This window comes from Pleurodeles waltl, chromosome 3_1 (genome assembly GCF_031143425.1).
Source record: "Pleurodeles waltl isolate 20211129_DDA chromosome 3_1, aPleWal1.hap1.20221129, whole genome shotgun sequence".
NCBI classification, from domain to species: domain Eukaryota; kingdom Metazoa; phylum Chordata; class Amphibia; order Caudata; family Salamandridae; genus Pleurodeles; species Pleurodeles waltl.
The window spans coordinates 1,031,457,047-1,031,483,016 of NC_090440.1; the positions used below are offsets into that span (position 1 = coordinate 1,031,457,047).

A 25,970-nucleotide genomic window follows, 5' to 3' on the forward strand; every position below is an offset into this window, starting at 1 on the left:
GCTACCAGAGGGTGAGCACAGATTAGTTTAGGCTGTGTATCTGACTTATCCTGACTAGGATTGTGGTACCCAGTTGGGCAAGGTGCACACCTCTGCCAACTAGAGACCCGATTTCTAACAATAACGAACCGGGGTGGTGGTCTGTAATAAAAAAAAAAAAGATGAAACGCCTTTGGGAGGTAAGCATAGTGTGCCCCACTGAATGGAAGGTGCCCTGGTCCCAGGCCCTGCTCTCCCACGCGTCCATCCAGCCTGGGGCCACTGCACCTCCTGCACCATTGATCACTTTTTTTGTATACTTCAGTGTCTCACCACTGATAGCTACGCATCTGGATCCGGGGTATATAACATTCCTCTCTCTCCCTCTGCCTTTATCTGCCCGAAACAAACTGTGGGTCTGTAAGAAGATTCCCTCCTTCGTGGTCAGCTTTTAATGTAGCCTCTCCAGGCGCCCATCGTGTTACTATCGTGCGACCTTTCACCTACTTGACCTGCACCTTCCTAACTCGCCTATGCACACTATTTTCAGTTCCCCCTTTTGCCCTGCTATGACGGGCCCCGCAGAATAAATTCTCAGACTCTGTCACCCTTTCTGTAGTGCACAGACATCCCCTCACTGCCCAGCTTCCCTCCTGCCTGCACGTGAGGCCTGCTGCTCCTCAGGGCCCCGCCTCCGACCCAAGCAGGAGCATACGGGGACGCCTCCCGGCAGGGCGCTACCAGGAAGTGGGGATGGTTATCGCTGCGTGCCAAGGCAGGGTGCACACTGGGTGAAGTGGAAAAGGAGAGACGCGGGCAGAGACGGGAGCGGTTGACTCACTCCACAGCTGCTTCTGGGCACCGAGAGAGCTTTCACTTCGTCCACATCAGCAGGCAGAGAAGAAACATGCCGCCTCTCAAGGTCTGCATCGTCGGTTCTGGAAACTGGTAGGTGCCAACGTGCAAGGAAGCCTCTGCGAGCACCGGTGGCGCATAATAAAACAAACGTCCTGCTCTGCGTAGTCGCTGACTGGCGGACTGGCTTGTGCATGCTGCAGTGAGCCCTCTCGGATTTTACTCCAATGTTTGCGCGCTGTACAGCCGTGGTGCAGACGGGTTCTTTATGCTCACATTACTTCACACTTACAGCGAGCAGTGGCACAGAATTAATGTCTTCATTTCAGTGCTGTCTGAGCCGCGGGAGATTGGAAACATGTGATGCCTGTTTTTCCAACGGTGCAAGTCATTCGATGCGTTTGCCCAGAGAGTGCCAACCAGACACATATGCCCCTTATGTGTCCAGTCAGTGGACGCCACGCATGTGGGACCTAGAATTTGACAATCGACATATATTAGAGTCTACGTTTTTGAAAAAAAATGTTTTTGCATGCTATATTTTCTAATGGAACCGCTATCTTTCTTTGCACAGGTGGTTAAACTAATTAAGTCGGGGTGCTGGTGATGGGGTGGAGGTTGGATGCCTGTGCCCTTTACATATTCCTACATGTCATCTCCCCTTCAGTTGAGGGGTTTTAACTCTGCTTCTACACAAGCAAAATGCCTCCCATTGACTTCAGTTAACACCTGCCCTGAAAACCTACCATAGCACTTCATCTCCATTGGCTTCGATTCGATCACTCTCGAAACCACTGCACCCTCCTTAGAGGCTGAAAGCGTGGAGAGGTGTGTGTGTGCTGAAGTTAAGACTAAAGTGAAGGGAGATGCAGCACACTAGGCTCTTAATGCCGTGATATTTATGCGTCTTAAAATGCCTGTGTCGTGCTTCTGTTTAAGAGCCAAAAAACGCTACGTTAAATCTCCACCTTTGGCACAGTAACAAAAGGATCGTGCCTTGCTTCTAATCGACTCAGATCGGTGACACACCCGTTACCGCTATGGCAGTGGAGTAGTAATGGTGTGCTTTGCCCCAATGCCGGCACAAAATGGGCACCTGTCACTTTATGGTGCAGACATATATGCATAATTAGGGTGTAGTGAGCCTCTCGAACACCTGGGCCCCGGCGCCAATGCACCTTCTACGCCCTTGATAGCTACGCCCACTGAACATGCCATTTCTTCTCCGACCATACTCCGCTTCGAAAGGCAGCGACACGGTAACATTTGCTTATTTATTGAGAAGAAATCGTGCTTTCACCAAAGCGCTTTACATAGTAAAACCTGAAATGACAGTTGAGACTGTCATATAAAGGGAAAATCGATAAAAGTCGGAAGGACAGCAAAGTGCCCGGAAAGTCAATATAGACTTTTTTCCAACAAGGTAAAGGCTGCCACGAACAGAAGCATCTGAATCTCTGTGGTGTGCATGAATCAGACATGTGTTGGGGATTTGTGCTAAGAGGGAAGGGGTCTTAATGCCTCACAGCAGCCTGAGCTCTCCCTGCTCCTGTGGTGCACTGCACGGTACACGTGTATGCCTGTGTCTAGACAGATCAGCGGCAGGCACAGTAGACCTGTGGGCCTTGGCAGGGTGTAACGCCTCACTATTGCACAAAGTCCTTGCTTACACGGATCACGGTGCTGCATTGCTCCTGTCCCCCTTTCCTGCTCCCACCTGACGTGGCTTCCAGACAGTTAGGGAGATTTATTTCCTTGTTAAAGGTATTAAGGCGAGACGACCTTGCAGCACTGTGTAGACACGGCCTGTACTCCTCTGGGATGTTGCAGGTACTATGAGCCTAATCTTTAGCCGGATACGCGACTGAAATGCATACTCTCCCTGACACTTTCCACCACACAAATACCCTGCTTCTTGTTAGCCAACGTTTTCAGCACAGACATGGCACAAGTCCTAAAAAAATAAGTGGGGGACTAACCCAATTAGTAAGTAAGCAGGTGACATCATGGTGCATGACATCACAGCACAACATCACACCATTACAGGACGTGACATCACAACCCATTACCTCACTGGAAGTAACATCACAAGAAGTAACATCAAATCTTAACTCTTCACGCACATTGAGCGCATTATGAGATTTAAGAAATGAGATTTTGTGTCTGGGTTGTTACTAAAACATGACACAATCCGACGCAATATGTGGCCCTCAATATATACATCTATTTTTTTGAAACTCAGCCACAAAGAAGTTGGTAACGAGGAGAAACATAACAGTAAATCTGTTCTACTTAATTGACCGCCAAGTCTGCATTTTAAAATATCATATGGGGTTAAGGCACCTGTTGCAGAGATCTTTGTGTGCCCAGTACAGGTGGGGGACCGCAGCGAGACCGGTCATATTTTAACCAGACATACAATTACTCAACTTTCATATACAAAATTATACAAGAAAGACCCAATGCAAGCCGTTTCTTGCGTTAGAGAATATAACATTCTCCGGACGTATTTATTACAATTCACAAACACGACAAATGTTTTGTTTTCCACATAAATACGACAATAAGTATAATACAGCATAGTGGTTGTATGGTCAGATCTAATACATAGAATCTTCTATCAAACATTCCATAACTAATACATGAATACATTACATTTCATATCAAATTAAGGAGTCATGATTGACCACCCTCAGGCCCTTGTGGTGCTGACTGATTCAATTGACTTAATTGACTTGGACCCAGAGCAAGACTCTGCCGGTCTCTCCATAAGTTGTCTTTACCAAGGCAAACTCACTTGTCCCCTCAAGACAGAGGGAGCTTGAGCCACCATAACAGCTGTACCCCAGAACAACCATGCCAGAGCTACCCAATACAGGGATTCCCCCTGGCACCCATTGGGAGGTGGGCCTTGGCCAACTGAGCCATACCTTGGTCCCTATACCAGGCCACCATCCCCCTGTATCCCCAGGGCCATGTGATGGGGTACCCTGGCTGGCTATGGACAAATCGCGGTAGCGGGCATCCCCAGCCTTCCAGTAGTGACTGCAGTACCCCTGCCCCGGATTGAGCTAAATGCTTAAACAATCCAATTCATCCTGAATTCGCCTGCACAGATTCTTTAATGCCAAGGTTGTCTACCTGTTCTTAGTGGCCAAACATGACTCCTCCTCTGCACTCCTCCAAACAATGATTGAACATAACCCACATTGGACTAAACACAGGGATGGGAGGGTGGGGAAAAAACAAAGCACTCCATTGCTCGAGCAGGCCAAAGGGGCCAAAGGGCGGCGGCAGCAATCGTCAGGGGGGGCCCAGGCAGAAATGTGTAACTAGGCCACCCTGCTTGCTACTTAACATGCCCCGCCAACCCTGACGACCGCATGGGCGACCCGCCACTGATGGGAGCAACCAATGGTTGCTCACCGCAGGAAATTCAAAAGGTGGCCACCGTTGGCCACTGCCTGTGACCGGTCCGATCCAGCCCACACCTGTCTTCGGTGCCCGTGACCTGGCGGCTTGGCCCCTTGTCCACTGGTGGAGGACCGCAGCGAGACCGGTCATATTTTAACCAGACATACAATTACTCAACTTTCATATACAAAATTATACAAGAAAGACCCAATGCAAGCCGGTTTCTTGCGTTAGAGAATATAACATTCTCCGGATGTATTTATTACAATTCACAAACACAACAAACGTTTTGTTTTCCACATAAATACGACAATAAGTATAATACAGCATAGTGGTTGCATGGTCATATCTAATACATAGAATCTTCTATCAAATATTCCATAACTAATACATGAATACATTAAATTTCATATCAAATTAAGGAATCATGATTGACCACCCTCAGGCCCTTGTGGTGCTGACTGATTCAATTGACTTGATTTAATTGACTTGGACCCAGAGCAAGACTCTGCCGGTCTCTCCATAAGTTGTCTTTACCAAGGCGAACTCACTTGTCCCCTCAAGACAGAGGGAGCTTGGGCCAGCATAACAGCTGTACCCCAGAACAACCATGCCAGAGCTACCCAATACAGGGATTCCCCCTGGCACCCATTGGGAGGTGGGCCTTGGCCAACTGGGCCATACCTTGGTCCCTATACCAGGTCACCATCCCCCGTACTCCCAGGGCCGTGTGATGGAGTACCCCGGCTGGCTATGGACAAATCGCGGTAGCGGGCGTCCCCAGCCTTCCAGTAGTGCCCACAGTACCCCTGCCCCGGATTGAGCTAAATGCTCAAACAATCCAATTCATCCTGAATTCACCTGCACATATTCTTGATGCCAAGGTTGTCTACCTGTTCTTAGTGGCCAAACATGACTCCTCCTCTGCCACAGACCTGGATGGTTTCCCAACCAACCAGGTCTCCCCCCAGACTCTGTGAGACGACCGGAGACCATGCAAATGGTGGAGTGCTGTAGCACCCCGTCTGTGATTTCCTGGGCAAGCCTACGTACCCCATTCCGACAAAGACCTCGCTTCACATTCCAGTAGAAGAAAAGTTCAGCTTTTCGGCCTGTCTGTTAACCTGGTTCTGGGCAGAAGGTGACTTCGCCTGCTACCGGGAGTGTGACCGAGGATCCATACACAGGCGGTAGCCATGTGACCTAAAGATCAGATTTCAAAGGAGATAAAATAAATATCAGTAGACCTACAACACAGTGCGAGTCAATTTGTAGTTACATAATTTTAGGTCTCATGAGGCCCTTTTTCACTCAGGCCTTCTGGGTGAAGCTCTGTTTTTCCAAGCATGAGGGGATGACCCCCTCCCACACCTAACAGGGGGTGAGCTTAGTGAGTGCTAATAATGATTGTAGACCAGGTGTCTCTAGGCACTGGCTCATGGGGAACTAGCAACCCTCAAGCCACTCATAAGTAGCTCTCCTGTGTGTTGGCCAGGCTATCAAAAACTAGTGCATGTTTAAAATGACTCATGTGCACTTGTACTCATGTGGTCAGTACCACGATTCCTACAATATTCCACAGCTCCGGATGATTTTCAGCAACATAAGTAGTCTTTAGTACAAGTGTGGCAATGTTTTAGTTGATAATGTCAGGAGGTGTGGGGATGACCCTACTTAACACTACCAGGCCAGGCATGTGCAATGAGAGTAGACCTTTCAGTAGCCCAAATCACATGTGGACGAGATGATGTCTGAAACACCTTTATAACACACTGACAAGCCTGGTGAGAAATTCACACAGCCTCTGACTAATCTCCAGAGCGCCCATTCACATCTCCTCATGAATACTCAGCCACGGGCAGAATTCATCCGGACGTCCAGAAGTTGTATGCTGTACGTCAAAAGTATAGAGACTCAACATGTGCACAAACTGATACTCTTAGAGCAAGCAAGACCAAGTTAAAATATAAACAAGGACTGTATCACAGCTATGGATTACTTCAAGGCTTTCTGGAGTATTTGTAGCTCAAATCATAAAAGGAAGTGAAACAGACTTGTCTTCTATAGGTGTGCTCAGGGCGAGTGGAGGCCCTACAAAAAAAACAGGCGAGCGTGCCTGCTCGTTGATCTACAAGAGAAGAGATGTCATCAAACATAAATTAAACACACCCAAGGACAGTCAATACAGTCAGTATTTACCACCCGAAGGAAAACAATACTGGTAACAAACCCACATGCATGAGAGGTGTGCACACTCAGTGAGTGCAAGCATAGGCCAGAGCGCACAAAAAACACCCCAAGCGTGCTCTCCAGACACAACTAATAAGGTTTGAAATCTCCAAAACATATCAATACATCCTAGTGGCAGCAAGTGCTCACCACCTAGTACCCGCAACAAACAGGGTAACACCTAGGACCAATCAGCACTGCATGCGCATCAATGGGATAGCGCATGAATGAATGCGCAGCCCACCCCCGTGCCATCAAGTGCACAACGTGGAATACACATGTAGCAAGAGGCCCACGCTAAGAACAAAACAGGGTCAGCAGGGCTCATGAATCCTTCAAGGCAGAAGAGTTTGCACCTTCCCATGCCCCCAGAATGCATCCCTCTCACCCACCCAACATTTGTCTCCAGGGAGGTTACATGATCAGTGGGCAAGGGAACCTGCATCAAGCCTCACCAAAATAAGCTTGTTGGGTTACGCACCTGCAGCAGAGGTCTTAAGAGTGGCGTGCATGATACTATCCTGGCAATCGACCTTGACCCCTCACCCTTCTCCTAAGTTGATAATAAGTGTGTCGGTGAGTAGGGTGCCAGCCGTTCCTATGGCCCAATACTGCCCGGGGCTGGCAGATCTATTCTGAGCCACAGGACAGCGGGCAGACTAGTTTTTTTATTTTTATGAATACGTTGCATCGTTGCAATAGCAACCCAGACTATACGCCGGAAAAAGCCAAAAAGGAGAGATTACCTGTTCAAAAAAACGTTATCTGAAACAGAGGGTGTCAATAAAATACCTCTCGACCAGTAGGTGGAGTCTGCGCATTTCTAAGAGAAACCAGAAAAGTTCTAGAAAGACCCACCAGCCCCTACCTGAAGAGGATAAAGAATAAAATCGCTAGCCATTTCATACAATTACTTTGCGGGAATCCCTTGAGCATGAACACAACTTTACCGGGGTAAAATTGCAAGTTTTATAGAGGAGCCTAGTCAGACAACTGAAATAACCTAATTTCTTAGATGTATACACGACAAAGGGGCAAATTTTCTGAAAGGTCTGAATTACCTTTAGTATGTACGGCTTTTGCTTCGTTTTATACAAAAAAGTAATATGGGGCCTGTTCCTGAGTAATTCGTTGAAAATGTACCTGTAAATTAACCGAGTGTTTCTTTGTGTTTACAATAAACACAGAACTTCTCTCCACATACATATTTATGGCAGTGCTTAATTTGTAAATAAAAGCATGCCGGTGCTCAAAGTCCTCCTTTTAAAAACCGCGGCTGCTGCAAATAAATGTGGGAACATGTAATACTGCAGCAGCGTAATCCTGATGCCAACTCCGGCCTCTTTGATCCATTTAAAGCCACTTCCCCGCCCCTTCAGCTCGCTTTTGCAGCTTTCTGTTTTCTCCTATTGTGAGGCTTTTTCATTTTCCTCTTCCTCCGTCTTTCCCATATGTGTCTTCTGCTCGCAGCAAACGCTTGAGGCAGAAGAACAAGCGCCGGCCTCGAAACACAAGTGCCGGTGCCCAGAACCGAAAATAACAGGCACAAACCAGCACCGTCCACGGGACACATAGGAGGAGAACCCTCCTCCCGGTGGCAGTGACTACATGGAAAAAACGCCAATTGTACCAAACGTGAAACCAACCCCTGAACCAGGGTCATGGGACCTAGTGGAAGAACTCGACATAGCTGAAGGGGTGATGCAAGAATCACTACGTGCCTATATCACAACAACCTCTGAGTAGCGAACATCCCCATGAGACTACCCATTCCCTGAGAATGACCCCGCACAACATTACAACCCATCTCCTCTCCTGCAGATCGCAACCAACCGTAAAAACTCCGAACATTGCCGTTTCAGAACGCACCTGCTACTACAACTCTCCTGCTCTGTAGATCAGCAACTACCAGGTGCAACTATATTTCCCCCCATGAAGCTCGAAAAGAGAATGACATGAGGACCACAAGGCGGCCGAACCGGTGACCCTCAAGATGTCGTCAGTGAGTACCACCCCAGAAACCGCTACTCGCCTCATACACAAATAACGGCATTGCCGCCCCCCCTCCAATCCTACCTGTGGCTTCTTCTGGAGAAGAAGGGAGCGGTGTTCATCCAGAAACAGAGAGCAAGAACTCCCCGAATGTGGCTACACAGCTGGGCAACACAGGCCAAAGAACCAACCCCTCTCCCCAAGTGGCACCCAATAAGGCATGACCACAGCACGGCGGCACAACAAAAGGCCCCCGAACTCCAGTGGCCCCCCAGCTCAGCACACCAAAGTGCATGAAAGGAGGATACACTAAAAAAGCAAAGGCATATGTCCCCTGAATGAAAGGTAAACACTGGGCTGATTGAATTAGGTGACTTTCTCTCATTAGCCTGACAGTTCATAATGGAGCTGGATGCGCTCGTGTTTGGTTACTGAGAAAACTAGGGCCGAAGCTAATAAATCTGCTCTCTTCAGTGACAGGGGAGGGGGCGGCTGCAGGGAGAACTTACTTAACCCACTGTTGATGCCCTCGGAGGGCAGTGTTTCTGCCAGGTTAATACAAGCGGCAGCCGTGGTGGGCCCTCCTTGAATAACTCATTTACACCGGCCGAGCAGCAGCCCCCAGCCGGGAGATTGACATCCTGGGAACAGCCCGCAGCCGGGGAGTGGGTACACCTCACCCAACCCATGCCCCTCATAGAGGGCCCAAAACAGTCACTGAATACATCACCCCTTAGGACACCATCCGTCTCTGGCGCGGGTCTGCTTGAGGCCACAAGTCAGGCCAGGAAGTCCTCCCCGCAGATCTAGCCAAAAACGTGAGCCTCGTAGGCCTCCACAATGGAAAATCCACACGTCTTCCTCCACGACCCCAGGCCAGCTCAACGCCATGAGCCGGGCAAAGAACTTCTCTTCCCACGACGTCCTCAAGCTGCAAGCCCAAGATCAAACTGCGCGCTGGCGGCAGCAGGAAAAATCGAAGCACTCCATTGCTCGAGCAGGCCAAAGGGCGGCGGCAGCAATCGTCAGGGGGGGCCCAGGCAGAAACGTGTAACTGGGCGACCCTGCTTGCTACTTAACATGCCCTGCCGCCCCTGACGATTGCATGAGCGACCCCGCCACTGATGGGAGCAACCAATGGTTGCTCACCGCGGAAAATTCAAAAGGTGGCCACCGTTGGCCACAGCCTGTGACCGGTCCGATCCGGCCCACACCTGTCTTCGGTGCCCGTGACCTGGCAGCTTGGTCCCTTGTCCAAATCCCATGGAACAGTAATAATGGTAAGATAACTTTGGAGAGTAACATATTTGCTGGAGAGTCCTGTATTATCTCTAGTCCCAGTTTAGAATCAAAGTAGCGTAGAGGGTTAATGTGTCTTCTGCAAAACATCTGCAGATGACAGATTTTTATTTTATGTCCCTAGGTAACTGAGTTACTGCTTTTAACACAGACATCCTTTTGTTACTTGCAGTTCATACATTGTAATCCTGAAAATGTAGCACAGTAAGCTATGAAGGTATGTGACTGCTAGACCTTGTAACCCTCATTTTGTTATTTAACACATCTTGTACATTGATTTACACATTTATAGGATTTATTGTCAATGTATATTGTGTATGTCTGATGTAAAACACTCTGATACCGTGCATTGGGGTGAGTAGCGCTATAAAAGAAATAAAACAAAATAGTGGTATTTAAATTGTTGATTGTGTAAATACTGTAACAGACCAAACACATTCAACATTCATACGGTGCATTCATATCTCTTATATACAGGGCTTGAACACCATAAAAAGCATGCTGCTCTTAAATATTTATGAAGTGATAACAACAAGCTGTGTGCCTTTGTTTACCCTCCCTTGCATTTGCATATAGGTGTGAGCATCAGATAGACCCCAATCAGAGTAGTGGAACAAAAGGAGCAATGAATACCTTAAATTTGGCCTTTGTTGTGGGCCCAGCTGGAGTCTGAAACGTGAAAGCTCCCTTGCCACCTGTACGTTGCTCCTCGAAACAAGAGCAGACAAGTTGCAGGTGCTGCTGAATGTGTCCCGGTGTCTGAAAATTACACTGGGACATGTTCAGCATATTTCAGTAAGGCCCGCTTCTTGCAGGGTGGACGGCCTATACCTTGCGAAAATAGTGGGTGGATGTCATGTAACTGCGTGTACCCCCGACTTGTGCCCTCAGCACAGGTTAAAGACTCATGAAAATTATTCTATGGAACACTTACTTTTAGTCAGGGGTTAAGTGGCATGAAAAAACTGGGATGGGGGATCTCTATATGGGGCGTGACCTTTGTAATTAAGAGCATGGCGTAAGCATGTGAGCTAAAAATCTGTGCTTACCATAGTGTGCCGCCTGACTGCTATTTTGCTGCCTCTTTATGTTATTGCATCCAGTTACAACCTGCATCCAGGTGACATTACACCTAAAAAAAAGCCAGGACTATTAGCTTTGTCAATGCTTGTCAGCTGCATAACATAAACAAGTAACAATGCTGACATTGTTGTATTTAATATTGAAAATGCTTCAATCCTGAAATGTTGAGACTGTGACATCACTAATCGATCCTCTTTAAAGTTACATCAAAGGCCCGTGAAGGGTGGTACTGCTGCTGAGTTAAGATATTTTAGACATTCTGAGGACAAAAATAGAGAGCCTGTCTCAGCACCTGCTTTGTAGAACTGCTGGTGCTGAGCACCAACTGGACTCAGCCCACTTAAAGTGCTAGTTTTAGTTTACATTTGGGGATTCAACCCCTTAAGAGCTGAGGGTTCCCTCCACCCCTGTGCTGGGTCTTTGTTAGGTCTTGCTGACAGTTTGTTTATGAAGACATATTATGTACTATATCAATACCTGCAGTTGGCTTTGAGTCAGTCCATTGCTTACCGTTGGTTGGCTTTCTTGTCAATCACCTTTGCTTGCTTTTTATTCAGTGGCTTTCCTTCCTCTGCTTGTGTTTGTCCCTCCCCTGGATCATAGGCTATTTGCCATTCTTCTGAATAATTTATTGTTATCCTTTTTTTCTTACATTCAAGGAGCTATTGTTTTCTTTCAATACTATGTGAGAATGCATGTGTTTTCTTACTGTGTTGCTTGTGAGCTACTCCCCCCAGATAACCACCCACCAGTGCTAAATCTGAGCCGGCGGTTGCAGGTGGGGACCACCAACACTCGTTTTTGGGACTGGTGCTTATTTTTCCTCATCTGATTTCGACCCAGAGCAACAGTGAGAAACACACACAAGGGGGGAAGAAAGAGGAAGAGAAAGACCAAATGATTGTGACGAAGGAGGAAAGCAGGAACTTGCTTTAGTGTTATATAAGGGCAGAGAGTGTATGGTAGTGATTTACAGAGGCAGTAAGTGCGTACTTCAATGTCCAGGATTCAAGTCTAACTGCACCCCAAGGTCCCCAGACTTTCTTCAATTTTTGAGGGCATCTCTAGCTCTGATACACAAATGTATACTACATAGCCTTGGTATTTAGAACACCAACATTCAATAGTGCTAGCGTCTGAGCAAAACTTTGTTTTTATTCTTTCACAAATTAAGCAATTATCCCCACCTCCCTGTGCTCTCTGTATTGTGTCCCTCCCACTCTCAGCTCATCCACTGCTTTCCCATCTGATGCATCCAACTTTTTTTTATTACCCCCGTAGATCCTGTGTTGCTCCCCCACCCACCACTCAGTTGCATTGACTTGGTCCTCCTACACCATTGCCTACTCCTCTGTTGCTATCCTGCCCCTCCCCATTGAGTTTTTCTGTAATTATTTTTTTGAAGGACACGTCACCTGCAGTGTGCCACTAGGCCACTCCTTTCTCTTTGATGCTTTTTCACACATATTTTTAAAATTTACAGCACGAAGATTGGCATCCACCATCTTGAAACAATAAATTAAAAGTTTAAAAAAAAGTTCAAACACATTTTTGTGCATGCATGGTAACGCATGCTTATATAAATCATTATGCTGTGGTGTCTTTTTCATGTTTGTTTTGCCAGTGCTGTTCTGCTTTGGCAAACAAGACTTTTATTGTTGCCCGTGCGGAACAGTATTGTCAAAAAGGATTGTCAAAGCCGAAAGTTTAGGGATTGCTATTGAAAGGCAAAACCTACAGGCTTTGGCAATGCTTGATTTGGTATTTTGGGTAGTTTGTGCACAAGCCTTCATAACTCTTTTTTCTCAGAAGCTACCCATGCTAAATATGTATCTTTTCCGCACATGTTGGGTTGTAAAGATAATCTGGGTTTGTGGTTTCCCTCAGAAGATCCCCTGAGAAATAGACAAAAAGTTCAATTTGTTTAATTGCCCAGATGTGCTGGAAATAAGTGTGTTTTTGGAAACAAAAAGTTTTACTCAGGTATCGTCAGCCTCTTCCCAGCTTTAATGCACAGGGTGAGTTAAAAAAGTTTTTTTGTCACGTCAATATTTTTCAGTTTTCCAAGTGAAAGTCAATACTTTCTATTTTTTCAGTTTTTGCGTTTCGTGGAGGAAACAGATGTGAAACAGATTGATGAATCTGGAAAGATGTATATTTCTGAAAACTAGAAAAATGAAAACTCAGCAAAGGGTCACTTGTGTAGATTGCTTAACGTTTTCCCAAAGAAACTAATTGGTCAATTAAAAAAAACTGTAAAAAATAAGTAGGTAAAAACAGGAATAGGCCTGTAGGTATTCATTTGTACGTTTTTTCCACTAAAGACTGATTTAAAAAATAATATATAGTTATGTTCATCATACTCTTCTCGTCGCAGATATATATCATTTTTGTCTGGTGCCCGAAAAACACCACTGTACCCAGAGCTACAAACAGGTCCACACTTAATGCAAGATTATTCTATGGATTTTTTTTTTTCAAAATGTGTTTTATGCGCATTGACTTAAAAGTGAAAGTCAAAAATAAGGAGAAATTCAATAGATAATAATACATGTGCCATCATCTTGCACTCCAACTCCTTTCATAATAAAATGGTACCCAACTTGTATGGGTGCACTATCACTTTGGACAAGAAAGGCTGAAAAATGCAACTGTGTGAAGATTGGGAATAACACTGGATAAGATACCTTTGTGGTTTTCCTGATGTATTGGGGCCTGAGGTCTTGTAGGAGTCCAGGGTGGTGTGCTTGCATGGATCCCTCTACTTTTTCTTACTCTGCATTCCATGCAAATGTCAAACTTTAATTAAATCAAAGAATTGTCTAAGTTTTCTTTGTGAAATAAAGTGTCAGATTATGCAGAAAACATTAAAAGTCCTACTACCCAGCGTCCCACACTTCTTGTGATTAAAAACAGTAACCCTCTTTTGTGAGTGGCCTTGTTGCCTTGGGCATGGAAGTCCCCAAACACACTGAGGAAACATGAAGAGTTTTGCTTATAATTCCAGTCATTCTTGGGATGTTGGTAGCTGTGGCATTTCTGAAAACACCCAGATCAGTCCAGAGTGGTGTTTTGTTCATGGGTCTGACTACGTCTTCCTAAACTGCCTTCCAAACCTCAAACTTTGGTTGAAATGGCAGAATGTCCTCATATTTGTGTCCGGGGAAGCTAAGGAATCTGCAGAACCCAACAAAGGTCCTACCTACCAACGTTCCCAAATTCCTTTCAATAAAAACAATCATCTGTTTCTCTGGGTGGGCTGATTGCCTCAGACAGGAAATGTACAGAAGCACACAATGGAAAATATAAAAAATGTTGCTTAGAAATGTTTCATTACCAGGACAGCCTCTTGAAGCTGATGACCAAAGTCAAATCTGAATCCCCGGAAGATATTTGACCCCCCTACAAGTCCAAGTTTGTCTTCTCCTTCATGCCTGATCCTGTGATCCCATTGCTTAATCTATCCTTAACGCAGGGCATTGTTCCCCACTCCTTTAAGGAGGCAATAGTAATCCCAGTTCTATAAAAAGCTGGTGGGGACCCTTCTGTCTTAAAGAACTATCGCCCCCATTTCTTTACTTCCCCGCCTAGCCAAGATATTTTTATTTACATTTATTTTTTATCAAAGTGAATAACATGGAATAATAGCAGCATGAAGTTACAGCATATTCGACGTACAGTGTACATAACAAGATACACAGTGTCAGCAAACTGCTCCCGTCACTTCCTTAGAAAATAAAAAAATAAATAAAAAAGGGGCATGCATATTGTGTTGTACCTAGCATGGAGATCTAGCTGTGGTATTCCAACAAAAATATCCACAGTGCAACAGTAACAATGACTATATGGGTTGCATGTGGGCCAATGTTTGAGAGGTCCTGTGAGCGCAGTATTGGGGGGCAAATGTCAGGTGAGGACAAGAAGGGTGAGAGTGCAGCATGAGTTCGTTGGGGCTCTTCTAAGGAAGTGGGCCGGATAAATCTACGATGGACAATCGTCCGACTTAGCTTTCGCATCTATCTTGTCCAGGATTGTGTGCCAATCTGGTGGTGTGCGTGTGGGGCGGCAATTTGGAGGTGTGTTGTTCAATATTTGTTGTTCTAGAGCGAGGTGGGGGGTTTCCAGCATATGGCCATCCTGCTCTTGACCTGAACCAAGGCCAGGTCCAGGCATTTATTGAGGGGCTTGCACTTAGCAGACAGTTTAGTAATGCCTAACAAGCAGTGTAAGGTGTCTCTCTGGACTGAGATACCCAAGGAATCTTAGGTGAGGAAGCCAACAATCCCCTCCCATTATGGGTTGAGCATTGGACACTCCCATACCATGTGTAGGAAATTTGCCTCTGAGGTGGGGCAAAGGGGGCAGGCATCCGATGCGCCTGGATACATGCACTCTCCGTTTAGGGGTGAAATACGTGTGGAGTAAGTAATTGAACTGTGTATATTTAAGTCAGGGATTTGTGGAGACGCTCTTTAGGCCTTCCAGGCACTGGGCCCATTGTATGTCTGATAGTGGAGTGCTGAGGACTTCTCCCAGTACATTCTGAGGTATTGGAGGGGGTGCTCCCACTCCAAGAGTAATGCTGCATACAATATCGTGATGGCTTTACAGGCAGACCCGTGTGTCAGAAGGACCTGTAGTGTCACTGAGGTTACTGATTCGTCGTGAGTCGGGTGAGTGTAGCGTATAGCAAGAAGGAGCATTGGGGAATGCCAGAATCATCTATCATACTTTCTAGGGTGTTGAGTATCTTATCGGTTTATAGGTTTCCCCAGGTCGTGACCCCCTCCTGGGTCCAGGCTGAGGCATCTAGACGTGTTTGCAGACCTCTGCTTTCCGGGAGGACCCATGAAGGGAGCTCCAGGGCATATGGGGTGGCAATATTTTTTTGCCTACAATATATTTGGTCCAGGAGGCTTTGTCTGTCCTTCTCAGAGCATTGCCCCCAACTCCTGGAGGATCTAAGTAAGGACCCTGCAGCCACCGGAGGATCTGTGCCGTGGTCTGGTCACCCCGTCCTGTCTCTGTGACATTGTGGTTTGCAAGCCAGCACATGGGCAATTGGAGCCTGGGCCGCTGCATAGTAGCATTCAAAATTCAGGCCCCAGATCAGTGCTGTGAGAAAGGCACGCAGTTCTGTGAAAAGTTTCACTGGTAGGAATGTTGGGAGAGCAGAGAAAAAAAATAAAAGTCTAGGTAGGATAAGCATCTTAGATATGCCTATTCTCCCCATTGTGGAGAGCGGAAGTGACGTCCAAAAAGGGACGGAAGCTCTTGCGCTCCGAATAGCTCTGCCTGCATTGCCATTGATAAGGTCAGCAGGAGGAGTGATATGCACAAACTCCCAACTATTTAATGGAGTGGATCTCCCATGGGAGTGAGTTGTGGGGTAGGTCCCCCCGCTGGGCATCTGTCAGTTGTATTGATGGGAGGAGGATGGATTTGTCCCAGTTCACACGAAGACCCGATGCCTCTCCGAAGCAGCGTAGGAGTTCCAGGAGGGAAGGTAGGAAATTTGGGCTGTTTTTGAGATATATTAATGCGTCATTTGCGTACATTAAGACGATTTTCCAACTATTGTAGGCATAAGCTCCCAGCTCCAGGGCGTGTGCTTGGAGAGCGTAGGCCAGAGGTTAACTCGGTAGGGCAAAGATCACGGATGACAGGGGACAGTCCTGCCTGTACCCCGCTGAATATGGAACGGTTTAGATATAATATGACCAGTCTTGACCCGAGCTTGTGGAATACTGGGGGGCAGTCTGACCCAACGCAAGAACATAGGGCTGATTCCCATCCCCTCAAGCACCTTGAATATGTACGACCATTGCCTTTTCGATGTCTAAGGAGGCAATCCAAGGAGTGGTTCCAGTAGATCCCGCCCAGTCCATCAGCATAAACAGACGGTAGAGGTTTGAAAAGGTGTTTTGCCCTGTGATTAATCCATTTTGATCATGGTGCACTAATTGCTGAGCGATGGGTATGATGCGATTAGCCAGGACATTCCCCAGTATTTTTTAATCAGTGTCTAAAAGGGATAGTGGTCCATAGGAACTCATCAGCAGTGGGTCACAGTTTGGTTTTGGAAGAACAACTAATATAGCCTTGCGGAGTGATGGGGGGAGCATCCTAGTAGTGAATGCTTCATTAAAGACTTTGAATAGGTGGGGCAGGAGTGTGGGGCGGTATGCCGTGTAGAACTCAACTGGCCATCCATGTAATCCTGAGTCTTGCCCTGTGCTAATTGCTATATTGCTTCTCCAAGTTCATCCATGGATAGCGGGGCATCAAGAGCTGTCTTGTGTGCCTCCTGGAGACGGGGGAGTTGGATAGAGCTCAAGAACGTGTCTGTCGTTCTGGTGTCGGTCAGCACAGGTGCCTTGTAAAGTTTGGTGTAAGAGCAGAAGGCCTCATTAGGGGTGTCTTGGGTGTTAAGGATTTGTCCCGCTGTGTCACGTATGGCGTTGATTGGGGTCTTAGGGGTCACAGATTTAAGGAGCCATGCCAGTATTCTACATGCCTTGTCCCCTTCAGCATGTCTCCTAGCCTGGTATGCACTGTAATCCAAATGGCTCAAGTGTCTGTGTATGGGTGCGGTGTAGTTTATTGAGGCTAGGCAGTATGGTTTGGTCTTAAGGAAGCAGCCATTCGAGAGTGTGTAAGTGAGACTCCAAGGAGTCCAATTCTGTGTGCAGTACCTTACGCACTCTGTGAGATGTTTGAATTGCATGGCCTCTCAGGACCGCTTTAAATGCATCCCACTCAATGCCCAAGCCTGGTGCCTTACCTTTGTTGGTAGTGAAATATGTGTCAAAGTGGGTAGAGATGGCATCGCAGAATGGAGGATTGCGTAGGACTTCTGGGGAGAGCCTCCAAGTGGTTACACAAGAAAGGGGGCATCCCTAGTTTAAATAGAGTCATAAAGGGCAGTGGTCGGATATGGTTCGCTCTAAGTATTCAGCTCCGTGAGTCCCCGATAGTGCTGGTGCTTTACAGAAGAAGAGATCACTCCTAGTCTGTTTGTTGTGTAAGCTAGAATAATGTGAATAATCCCTGTGGTTGAGATTTAAGCAACACCACACATCGCTTACCTGCAGGCTGCTGCCCAATGTGTTAAGGCTTGGGTGGGTGTGATTGATTGTGCTCCAGAAATTGGAGGGTGGGAGCGGTCCCTAGCGGTGTCTGGGACACAGTTAAAGTCCCCCCCAGTAGATGGGACAGATAGGTCATGAAGTAGGGCAGGTGTAAGAGTTTGCAAGAATTGTGGTTGGTTGGCATTCGGTGCATACAGAGAGACTATCGTAATGGGGAGGCAATCCAGTGACCACTCTAGAATAGCATAACACCCATTAACATCTAGATTAGTGTGCATGATGCGCATTGGCATGCCTGGTGCCATCCATATAAGTACCCCTCTGGGATAGCAGAAGTATGCAGTCCTATGAGGATGCCTCGCCAGCGCTTCTGCATGTTGTCGATTCGGTGGCCGTCAGCTGCGTTTCTCACAAAAGCATTGTTATGTGCCTTCGATAGAGGTATTGGTAGATCTGCTGTTTTTTTGCTTGGCCTACCATTCCCCTCACATTCCAAGTCAGTAAGCAATATCTGGTGTTGGAGCTCGCCCCTGTTGTGGCCATGGAGATGTTACGTGAAACCAACCCCTGAACCAGGGTCATGGGACCTAGTGGAAGAACTCGACATAGCTGAAGGGGTGATGCAAGAATCACTACGTGCCTATATCACAACAACCTCTGAGTAGCGAACATCCCCATGAGACTACCCATTCCCTGAGAATGACCCCGCACAACATTACAACCCATCTCCTCTCCTGCAGATCACAACCAACCGTAAAAACTCCGAACATTGCCGTTTCAGAACGCACCTGCTACTACAACTCTCCTGCTCTGTAGATCAGCAACTACCAGGTGCAACTATATTTCCCCCCATGAAGCTCGAAAAGAGAATGACATGAGGACCACAAGGGGGCCGAACCGGTGACCCTCAAGATGTCGTCAGTGAGTACCACCCCAGAAACCGCTACTCGCCTCATACACAAATAACGGCATTGCCGCCCCCCCTCCAATCCTACCTGTGGCTTCTTCTGGAGAAGAAGGGAGCGGTGTTCATCCAGAAACAGAGAGCAAGAACTCCCCGAATGTGGCTACACAGCTGGGCAACACAGGCCAAAGAACCAACCCCTCTCCCCAAGTGGCACCCAATAAGGCATGACCACAGCACGGCGGCACAACAAAAGGCCCCCGAACTCCAGTGGCCCCCCAGCTCAGCACACCAAAGTGCATGAAAGGAGGATACACTAAAAAAGCAAAGGCATATGTCCCCTGAATGAAAGGTAAACACTGGGCTGATTGAATTAGGTGACTTTCTCTCATTAGCCTGACAGTTCATAATGGAGCTGGATGCGCTCGTGTTTGGTTACTGAGAAAACTAGGGCCGAAGCTAATAAATCTGCTCTCTTCAGTGACAGGGGAGGGGGCGGCTGCAGGGAGGACTTACTTAACCCACTGTTGATGCCCTCGGAGGGCAGTGTTTCTGCCAGGTTAATACAAGCGGCAGCCGTGGTGGGCCCTCCTTGAATAACTCATTTACACCGGCCGAGCAGCAGCCCCCAGCCGGGAGATTGACATCCTGGGAACAGCCCGCAGCCGGGGAGTGGGTACACCTCACCCAACCCATGCCCCTCATAGAGGGCCCAAAACAGTCACTGAATACATCACCCCTTAGGACACCATCCGTCTCTGGCGCGGGTCTGCTTGAGGCCACAAGTCAGGCCAGGAAGTCCTCCCCGCAGATCTAGCCAAAAACGTGAGCCTCGTAGGCCTCCACAATGGAAAATCCACACGTCTTCCTCCACGACCCCAGGCCAGCTCAACGCCATGAGCCGGGCAAAGAACTTCTCTTCCCACGACGTCCTCAAGCTGCAAGCCCAAGATCAAACTGCGCGCTGGCGGCAGCAGGAAAAATCGAAGCACTCCATTGCTCGAGCAGGCCAAAGGGCGGCGGCAGCAATCGTCAGGGGGGGCCCAGGCAGAAACGTGTAACTGGGCGACCCTGCTTGCTACTTAACATGCCCTGCCGCCCCTGACGATTGCATGAGCGACCCCGCCACTGATGGGAGCAACCAATGGTTGCTCACCGCGGAAAATTCAAAAGGTGGCCACCGTTGGCCACTGCCTGTGACCGGTCCGATCCGGCCCACACCTGTCTTCGGTGCCCGTGACCTGGCAGCTTGGTCCCTTGTCCAAATCCCATGGAACAGTAATAATGGTAAGATAACTTTGGAGAGTAACATATTTGCTGGAGAGTCCTGTATTATCTCTAGTCCCAGTTTAGAATCAAAGTAGCGTAGAGGGTTAATGTGTCTTCTGCAAAACATCTGCAGATGACAGATTTTTATTTTATGTCCCTAGGTAACTGAGTTACTGCTTTTAACACAGACATCCTTTTGTTACTTGCAGTTCATACATTGTAATCCTGAAAATGTAGCACAGTAAGCTATGAAGGTATGTGACTGCTAGACCTTGTAACCCTCATTTTGTTATTTAACACATCTTGTACATTGATTTACACATTTATAGGATTTATTGTCAATGTATATTGTGTATGTCTGATGTAAAACACTCTGATACCGTGCATTGGGGTGAGTAGCGCTATAAAAGAAATAAAACAAAATAGTGGTATTTAAATTGTTGATTGTGTAAATACTGTAACAGACCAAACACATTCAACATTCATACGGTGCATTCATATCTCTTATATACAGGGCTTGAACACCATAAAAAGCATGCTGCTCTTAAATATTTATGAAGTGATAACAACAAGCTGTGTGCCTTTGTTTACCCTCCCTTGCATTTGCATATAGGTGTGAGCATCAGATAGACCCCAATCAGAGTAGTGGAACAAAAGGAGCAATGAATACCTTAAATTTGGCCTTTGTTGTGGGCCCAGCTGGAGTCTGAAACGTGAAAGCTCCCTTGCCACCTGTACGTTGCTCCTCGAAACAAGAGCAGACAAGTTGCAGGTGCTGCTGAATGTGTCCCGGTGTCTGAAAATTACACTGGGACATGTTCAGCATATTTCAGTAAGGCCCGCTTCTTGCAGGGTGGACGGCCTATACCTTGCGAAAATAGTGGGTGGATGTCATGTAACTGCGTGTACCCCCGACTTGTGCCCTCAGCACAGGTTAAAGACTCATGAAAATTATTCTATGGAACACTTACTTTTAGTCAGGGGTTAAGTGGCATGAAAAAACTGGGATGGGGGATCTCTATATGGGGCGTGACCTTTGTAATTAAGAGCATGGCGTAAGCATGTGAGCTAAAAATCTGTGCTTACCATAGTGTGCCGCCTGACTGCTATTTTGCTGCCTCTTTATGTTATTGCATCCAGTTACAACCTGCATCCAGGTGACATTACACCTAAAAAAAAGCCAGGACTATTAGCTTTGTCAATGCTTGTCAGCTGCATAACATAAACAAGTAACAATGCTGACATTGTTGTATTTAATATTGAAAATGCTTCAATCCTGAAATGTTGAGACTGTGACATCACTAATCGATCCTCTTTAAAGTTACATCAAAGGCCCGTGAAGGGTGGTACTGCTGCTGAGTTAAGATATTTTAGACATTCTGAGGACAAAAATAGAGAGCCTGTCTCAGCACCTGCTTTGTAGAACTGCTGGTGCTGAGCACCAACTGGACTCAGCCCACTTAAAGTGCTAGTTTTAGTTTACATTTGGGGATTCAACCCCTTAAGAGCTGAGGGTTCCCTCCACCCCTGTGCTGGGTCTTTGTTAGGTCTTGCTGACAGTTTGTTTATGAAGACATATTATGTACTATATCAATACCTGCAGTTGGCTTTGAGTCAGTCCATTGCTTACCGTTGGTTGGCTTTCTTGTCAATCACCTTTGCTTGCTTTTTATTCAGTGGCTTTCCTTCCTCTGCTTGTGTTTGTCCCTCCCCTGGATCATAGGCTATTTGCCATTCTTCTGAATAATTTATTGTTATCCTTTTTTTCTTACATTCAAGGAGCTATTGTTTTCTTTCAATACTATGTGAGAATGCATGTGTTTTCTTACTGTGTTGCTTGTGAGCTACTCCCCCCAGATAACCACCCACCAGTGCTAAATCTGAGCCGGCGGTTGCAGGTGGGGACCACCAACACTCGTTTTTGGGACTGGTGCTTATTTTTCCTCATCTGATTTCGACCCAGAGCAACAGTGAGAAACACACACAAGGGGGGAAGAAAGAGGAAGAGAAAGACCAAATGATTGTGACGAAGGAGGAAAGCAGGAACTTGCTTTAGTGTTATATAAGGGCAGAGAGTGTATGGTAGTGATTTACAGAGGCAGTAAGTGCGTACTTCAATGTCCAGGATTCAAGTCTAACTGCACCCCAAGGTCCCCAGACTTTCTTCAATTTTTGAGGGCATCTCTAGCTCTGATACACAAATGTATACTACATAGCCTTGGTATTTAGAACACCAACATTCAATAGTGCTAGCGTCTGAGCAAAACTTTGTTTTTATTCTTTCACAAATTAAGCAATTATCCCCACCTCCCTGTGCTCTCTGTATTGTGTCCCTCCCACTCTCAGCTCATCCACTGCTTTCCCATCTGATGCATCCAACTTTTTTTTATTACCCCCGTAGATCCTGTGTTGCTCCCCCACCCACCACTCAGTTGCATTGACTTGGTCCTCCTACACCATTGCCTACTCCTCTGTTGCTATCCTGCCCCTCCCCATTGAGTTTTTCTGTAATTATTTTTTTGAAGGACACGTCACCTGCAGTGTGCCACTAGGCCACTCCTTTCTCTTTGATGCTTTTTCACACATATTTTTAAAATTTACAGCACGAAGATTGGCATCCACCATCTTGAAACAATAAATTAAAAGTTTAAAAAAAAGTTCAAACACATTTTTGTGCATGCATGGTAACGCATGCTTATATAAATCATTATGCTGTGGTGTCTTTTTCATGTTTGTTTTGCCAGTGCTGTTCTGCTTTGGCAAACAAGACTTTTATTGTTGCCCGTGCGGAACAGTATTGTCAAAAAGGATTGTCAAAGCCGAAAGTTTAGGGATTGCTATTGAAAGGCAAAACCTACAGGCTTTGGCAATGCTTGATTTGGTATTTTGGGTAGTTTGTGCACAAGCCTTCATAACTCTTTTTTCTCAGAAGCTACCCATGCTAAATATGTATCTTTTCCGCACATGTTGGGTTGTAAAGATAATCTGGGTTTGTGGTTTCCCTCAGAAGATCCCCTGAGAAATAGACAAAAAGTTCAATTTGTTTAATTGCCCAGATGTGCTGGAAATAAGTGTGTTTTTGGAAACAAAAAGTTTTACTCAGGTATCGTCAGCCTCTTCCCAGCTTTAATGCACAGGGTGAGTTAAAAAAGTTTTTTTGTCACGTCAATATTTTTCAGTTTTCCAAGTGAAAGTCAATACTTTCTATTTTTTCAGTTTTTGCGTTTCGTGGAGGAAACAGATGTGAAACAGATTGATGAATCTGGAAAGATGTATATTTCTGAAAACTAGAAAAATGAAAACTCAGCAAAGGGTCACTTGTGTAGATTGCTTAACGTTTTCCCAAAGAAACTAATTGGTCAATTAAAAAAAACTGTAAAAAATAAGTAGGTAAAAACAGGAATAGGCCTGTAGGTATTCATTTGTACGTTTTTTCCACTAAAGACTGATTTAAAAAATAATATATAGTTATGTTCATCATACTCTTCTCGTCGCAGATATATATCATTTTTGTCTGGTGCCCGAAAAACACCACTGTACCCAGAGCTACAAACAGGTCCACACTTAATGCAAGATTATTCTATGGATTTTTTTTTTTCAAAATGTGTTTTATGCGCATTGACTTAAAAGTGAAAGTCAAAAATAAGGAGAAATTCAATAGATAATAATACATGTGCCATCATCTTGCACTCCAACTCCTTTCATAATAAAATGGTACCCAACTTGTATGGGTGCACTATCACTTTGGACAAGAAAGGCTGAAAAATGCAACTGTGTGAAGATTGGGAATAACACTGGATAAGATACCTTTGTGGTTTTCCTGATGTATTGGGGCCTGAGGTCTTGTAGGAGTCCAGGGTGGTGTGCTTGCATGGATCCCTCTACTTTTTCTTACTCTGCATTCCATGCAAATGTCAAACTTTAATTAAATCAAAGAATTGTCTAAGTTTTCTTTGTGAAATAAAGTGTCAGATTATGCAGAAAACATTAAAAGTCCTACTACCCAGCGTCCCACACTTCTTGTGATTAAAAACAGTAACCCTCTTTTGTGAGTGGCCTTGTTGCCTTGGGCATGGAAGTCCCCAAACACACTGAGGAAACATGAAGAGTTTTGCTTATAATTCCAGTCATTCTTGGGATGTTGGTAGCTGTGGCATTTCTGAAAACACCCAGATCAGTCCAGAGTGGTGTTTTGTTCATGGGTCTGACTACGTCTTCCTAAACTGCCTTCCAAACCTCAAACTTTGGTTGAAATGGCAGAATGTCCTCATATTTGTGTCCGGGGAAGCTAAGGAATCTGCAGAACCCAACAAAGGTCCTACCTACCAACGTTCCCAAATTCCTTTCAATAAAAACAATCATCTGTTTCTCTGGGTGGGCTGATTGCCTCAGACAGGAAATGTACAGAAGCACACAATGGAAAATATAAAAAATGTTGCTTAGAAATGTTTCATTACCAGGACAGCCTCTTGAAGCTGATGACCAAAGTCAAATCTGAATCCCCGGAAGATATTTGACCCCCCTACAAGTCCAAGTTTGTCTTCTCCTTCATGCCTGATCCTGTGATCCCATTGCTTAATCTATCCTTAACGCAGGGCATTGTTCCCCACTCCTTTAAGGAGGCAATAGTAATCCCAGTTCTATAAAAAGCTGGTGGGGACCCTTCTGTCTTAAAGAACTATCGCCCCCATTTCTTTACTTCCCCGCCTAGCCAAGATATTTTTATTTACATTTATTTTTTATCAAAGTGAATAACATGGAATAATAGCAGCATGAAGTTACAGCATATTCGACGTACAGTGTACATAACAAGATACACAGTGTCAGCAAACTGCTCCCGTCACTTCCTTAGAAAATAAAAAAATAAATAAAAAAGGGGCATGCATATTGTGTTGTACCTAGCATGGAGATCTAGCTGTGGTATTCCAACAAAAATATCCACAGTGCAACAGTAACAATGACTATATGGGTTGCATGTGGGCCAATGTTTGAGAGGTCCTGTGAGCGCAGTATTGGGGGGCAAATGTCAGGTGAGGACAAGAAGGGTGAGAGTGCAGCATGAGTTCGTTGGGGCTCTTCTAAGGAAGTGGGCCGGATAAATCTACGATGGACAATCGTCCGACTTAGCTTTCGCATCTATCTTGTCCAGGATTGTGTGCCAATCTGGTGGTGTGCGTGTGGGGCGGCAATTTGGAGGTGTGTTGTTCAATATTTGTTGTTCTAGAGCGAGGTGGGGGGTTTCCAGCATATGGCCATCCTGCTCTTGACCTGAACCAAGGCCAGGTCCAGGCATTTATTGAGGGGCTTGCACTTAGCAGACAGTTTAGTAATGCCTAACAAGCAGTGTAAGGTGTCTCTCTGGACTGAGATACCCAAGGAATCTTAGGTGAGGAAGCCAACAATCCCCTCCCATTATGGGTTGAGCATTGGACACTCCCATACCATGTGTAGGAAATTTGCCTCTGAGGTGGGGCAAAGGGGGCAGGCATCCGATGCGCCTGGATACATGCACTCTCCGTTTAGGGGTGAAATACGTGTGGAGTAAGTAATTGAACTGTGTATATTTAAGTCAGGGATTTGTGGAGACGCTCTTTAGGCCTTCCAGGCACTGGGCCCATTGTATGTCTGATAGTGGAGTGCTGAGGACTTCTCCCAGTACATTCTGAGGTATTGGAGGGGGTGCTCCCACTCCAAGAGTAATGCTGCATACAATATCGTGATGGCTTTACAGGCAGACCCGTGTGTCAGAAGGACCTGTAGTGTCACTGAGGTTACTGATTCGTCGTGAGTCGGGCGAGTGTAGCGTATAGCAAGAAGGAGCATTGGGGAATGCCAGAATCATCTATCATACTTTC

General features: G+C 46.1%; 1 protein-coding gene across 1 annotated transcript in view; it reads left to right on the forward strand.

The window, feature by feature from the left end:
* The first annotated feature begins 594 nt into the window (after positions 1–594).
* Positions 595–25,970, forward strand: part of LOC138284945 (glycerol-3-phosphate dehydrogenase 1-like protein) — a 169,839-nt gene continuing 144,463 nt past the window's right edge. Inside the window, exon 1 of the mRNA XM_069224293.1 lies at positions 595–927. Coding sequence (XP_069080394.1) covers positions 887–927 — 41 coding nt within the window. The 5' untranslated portion in view covers positions 595–886. The remainder of the gene's footprint in view (positions 928–25,970) is intronic.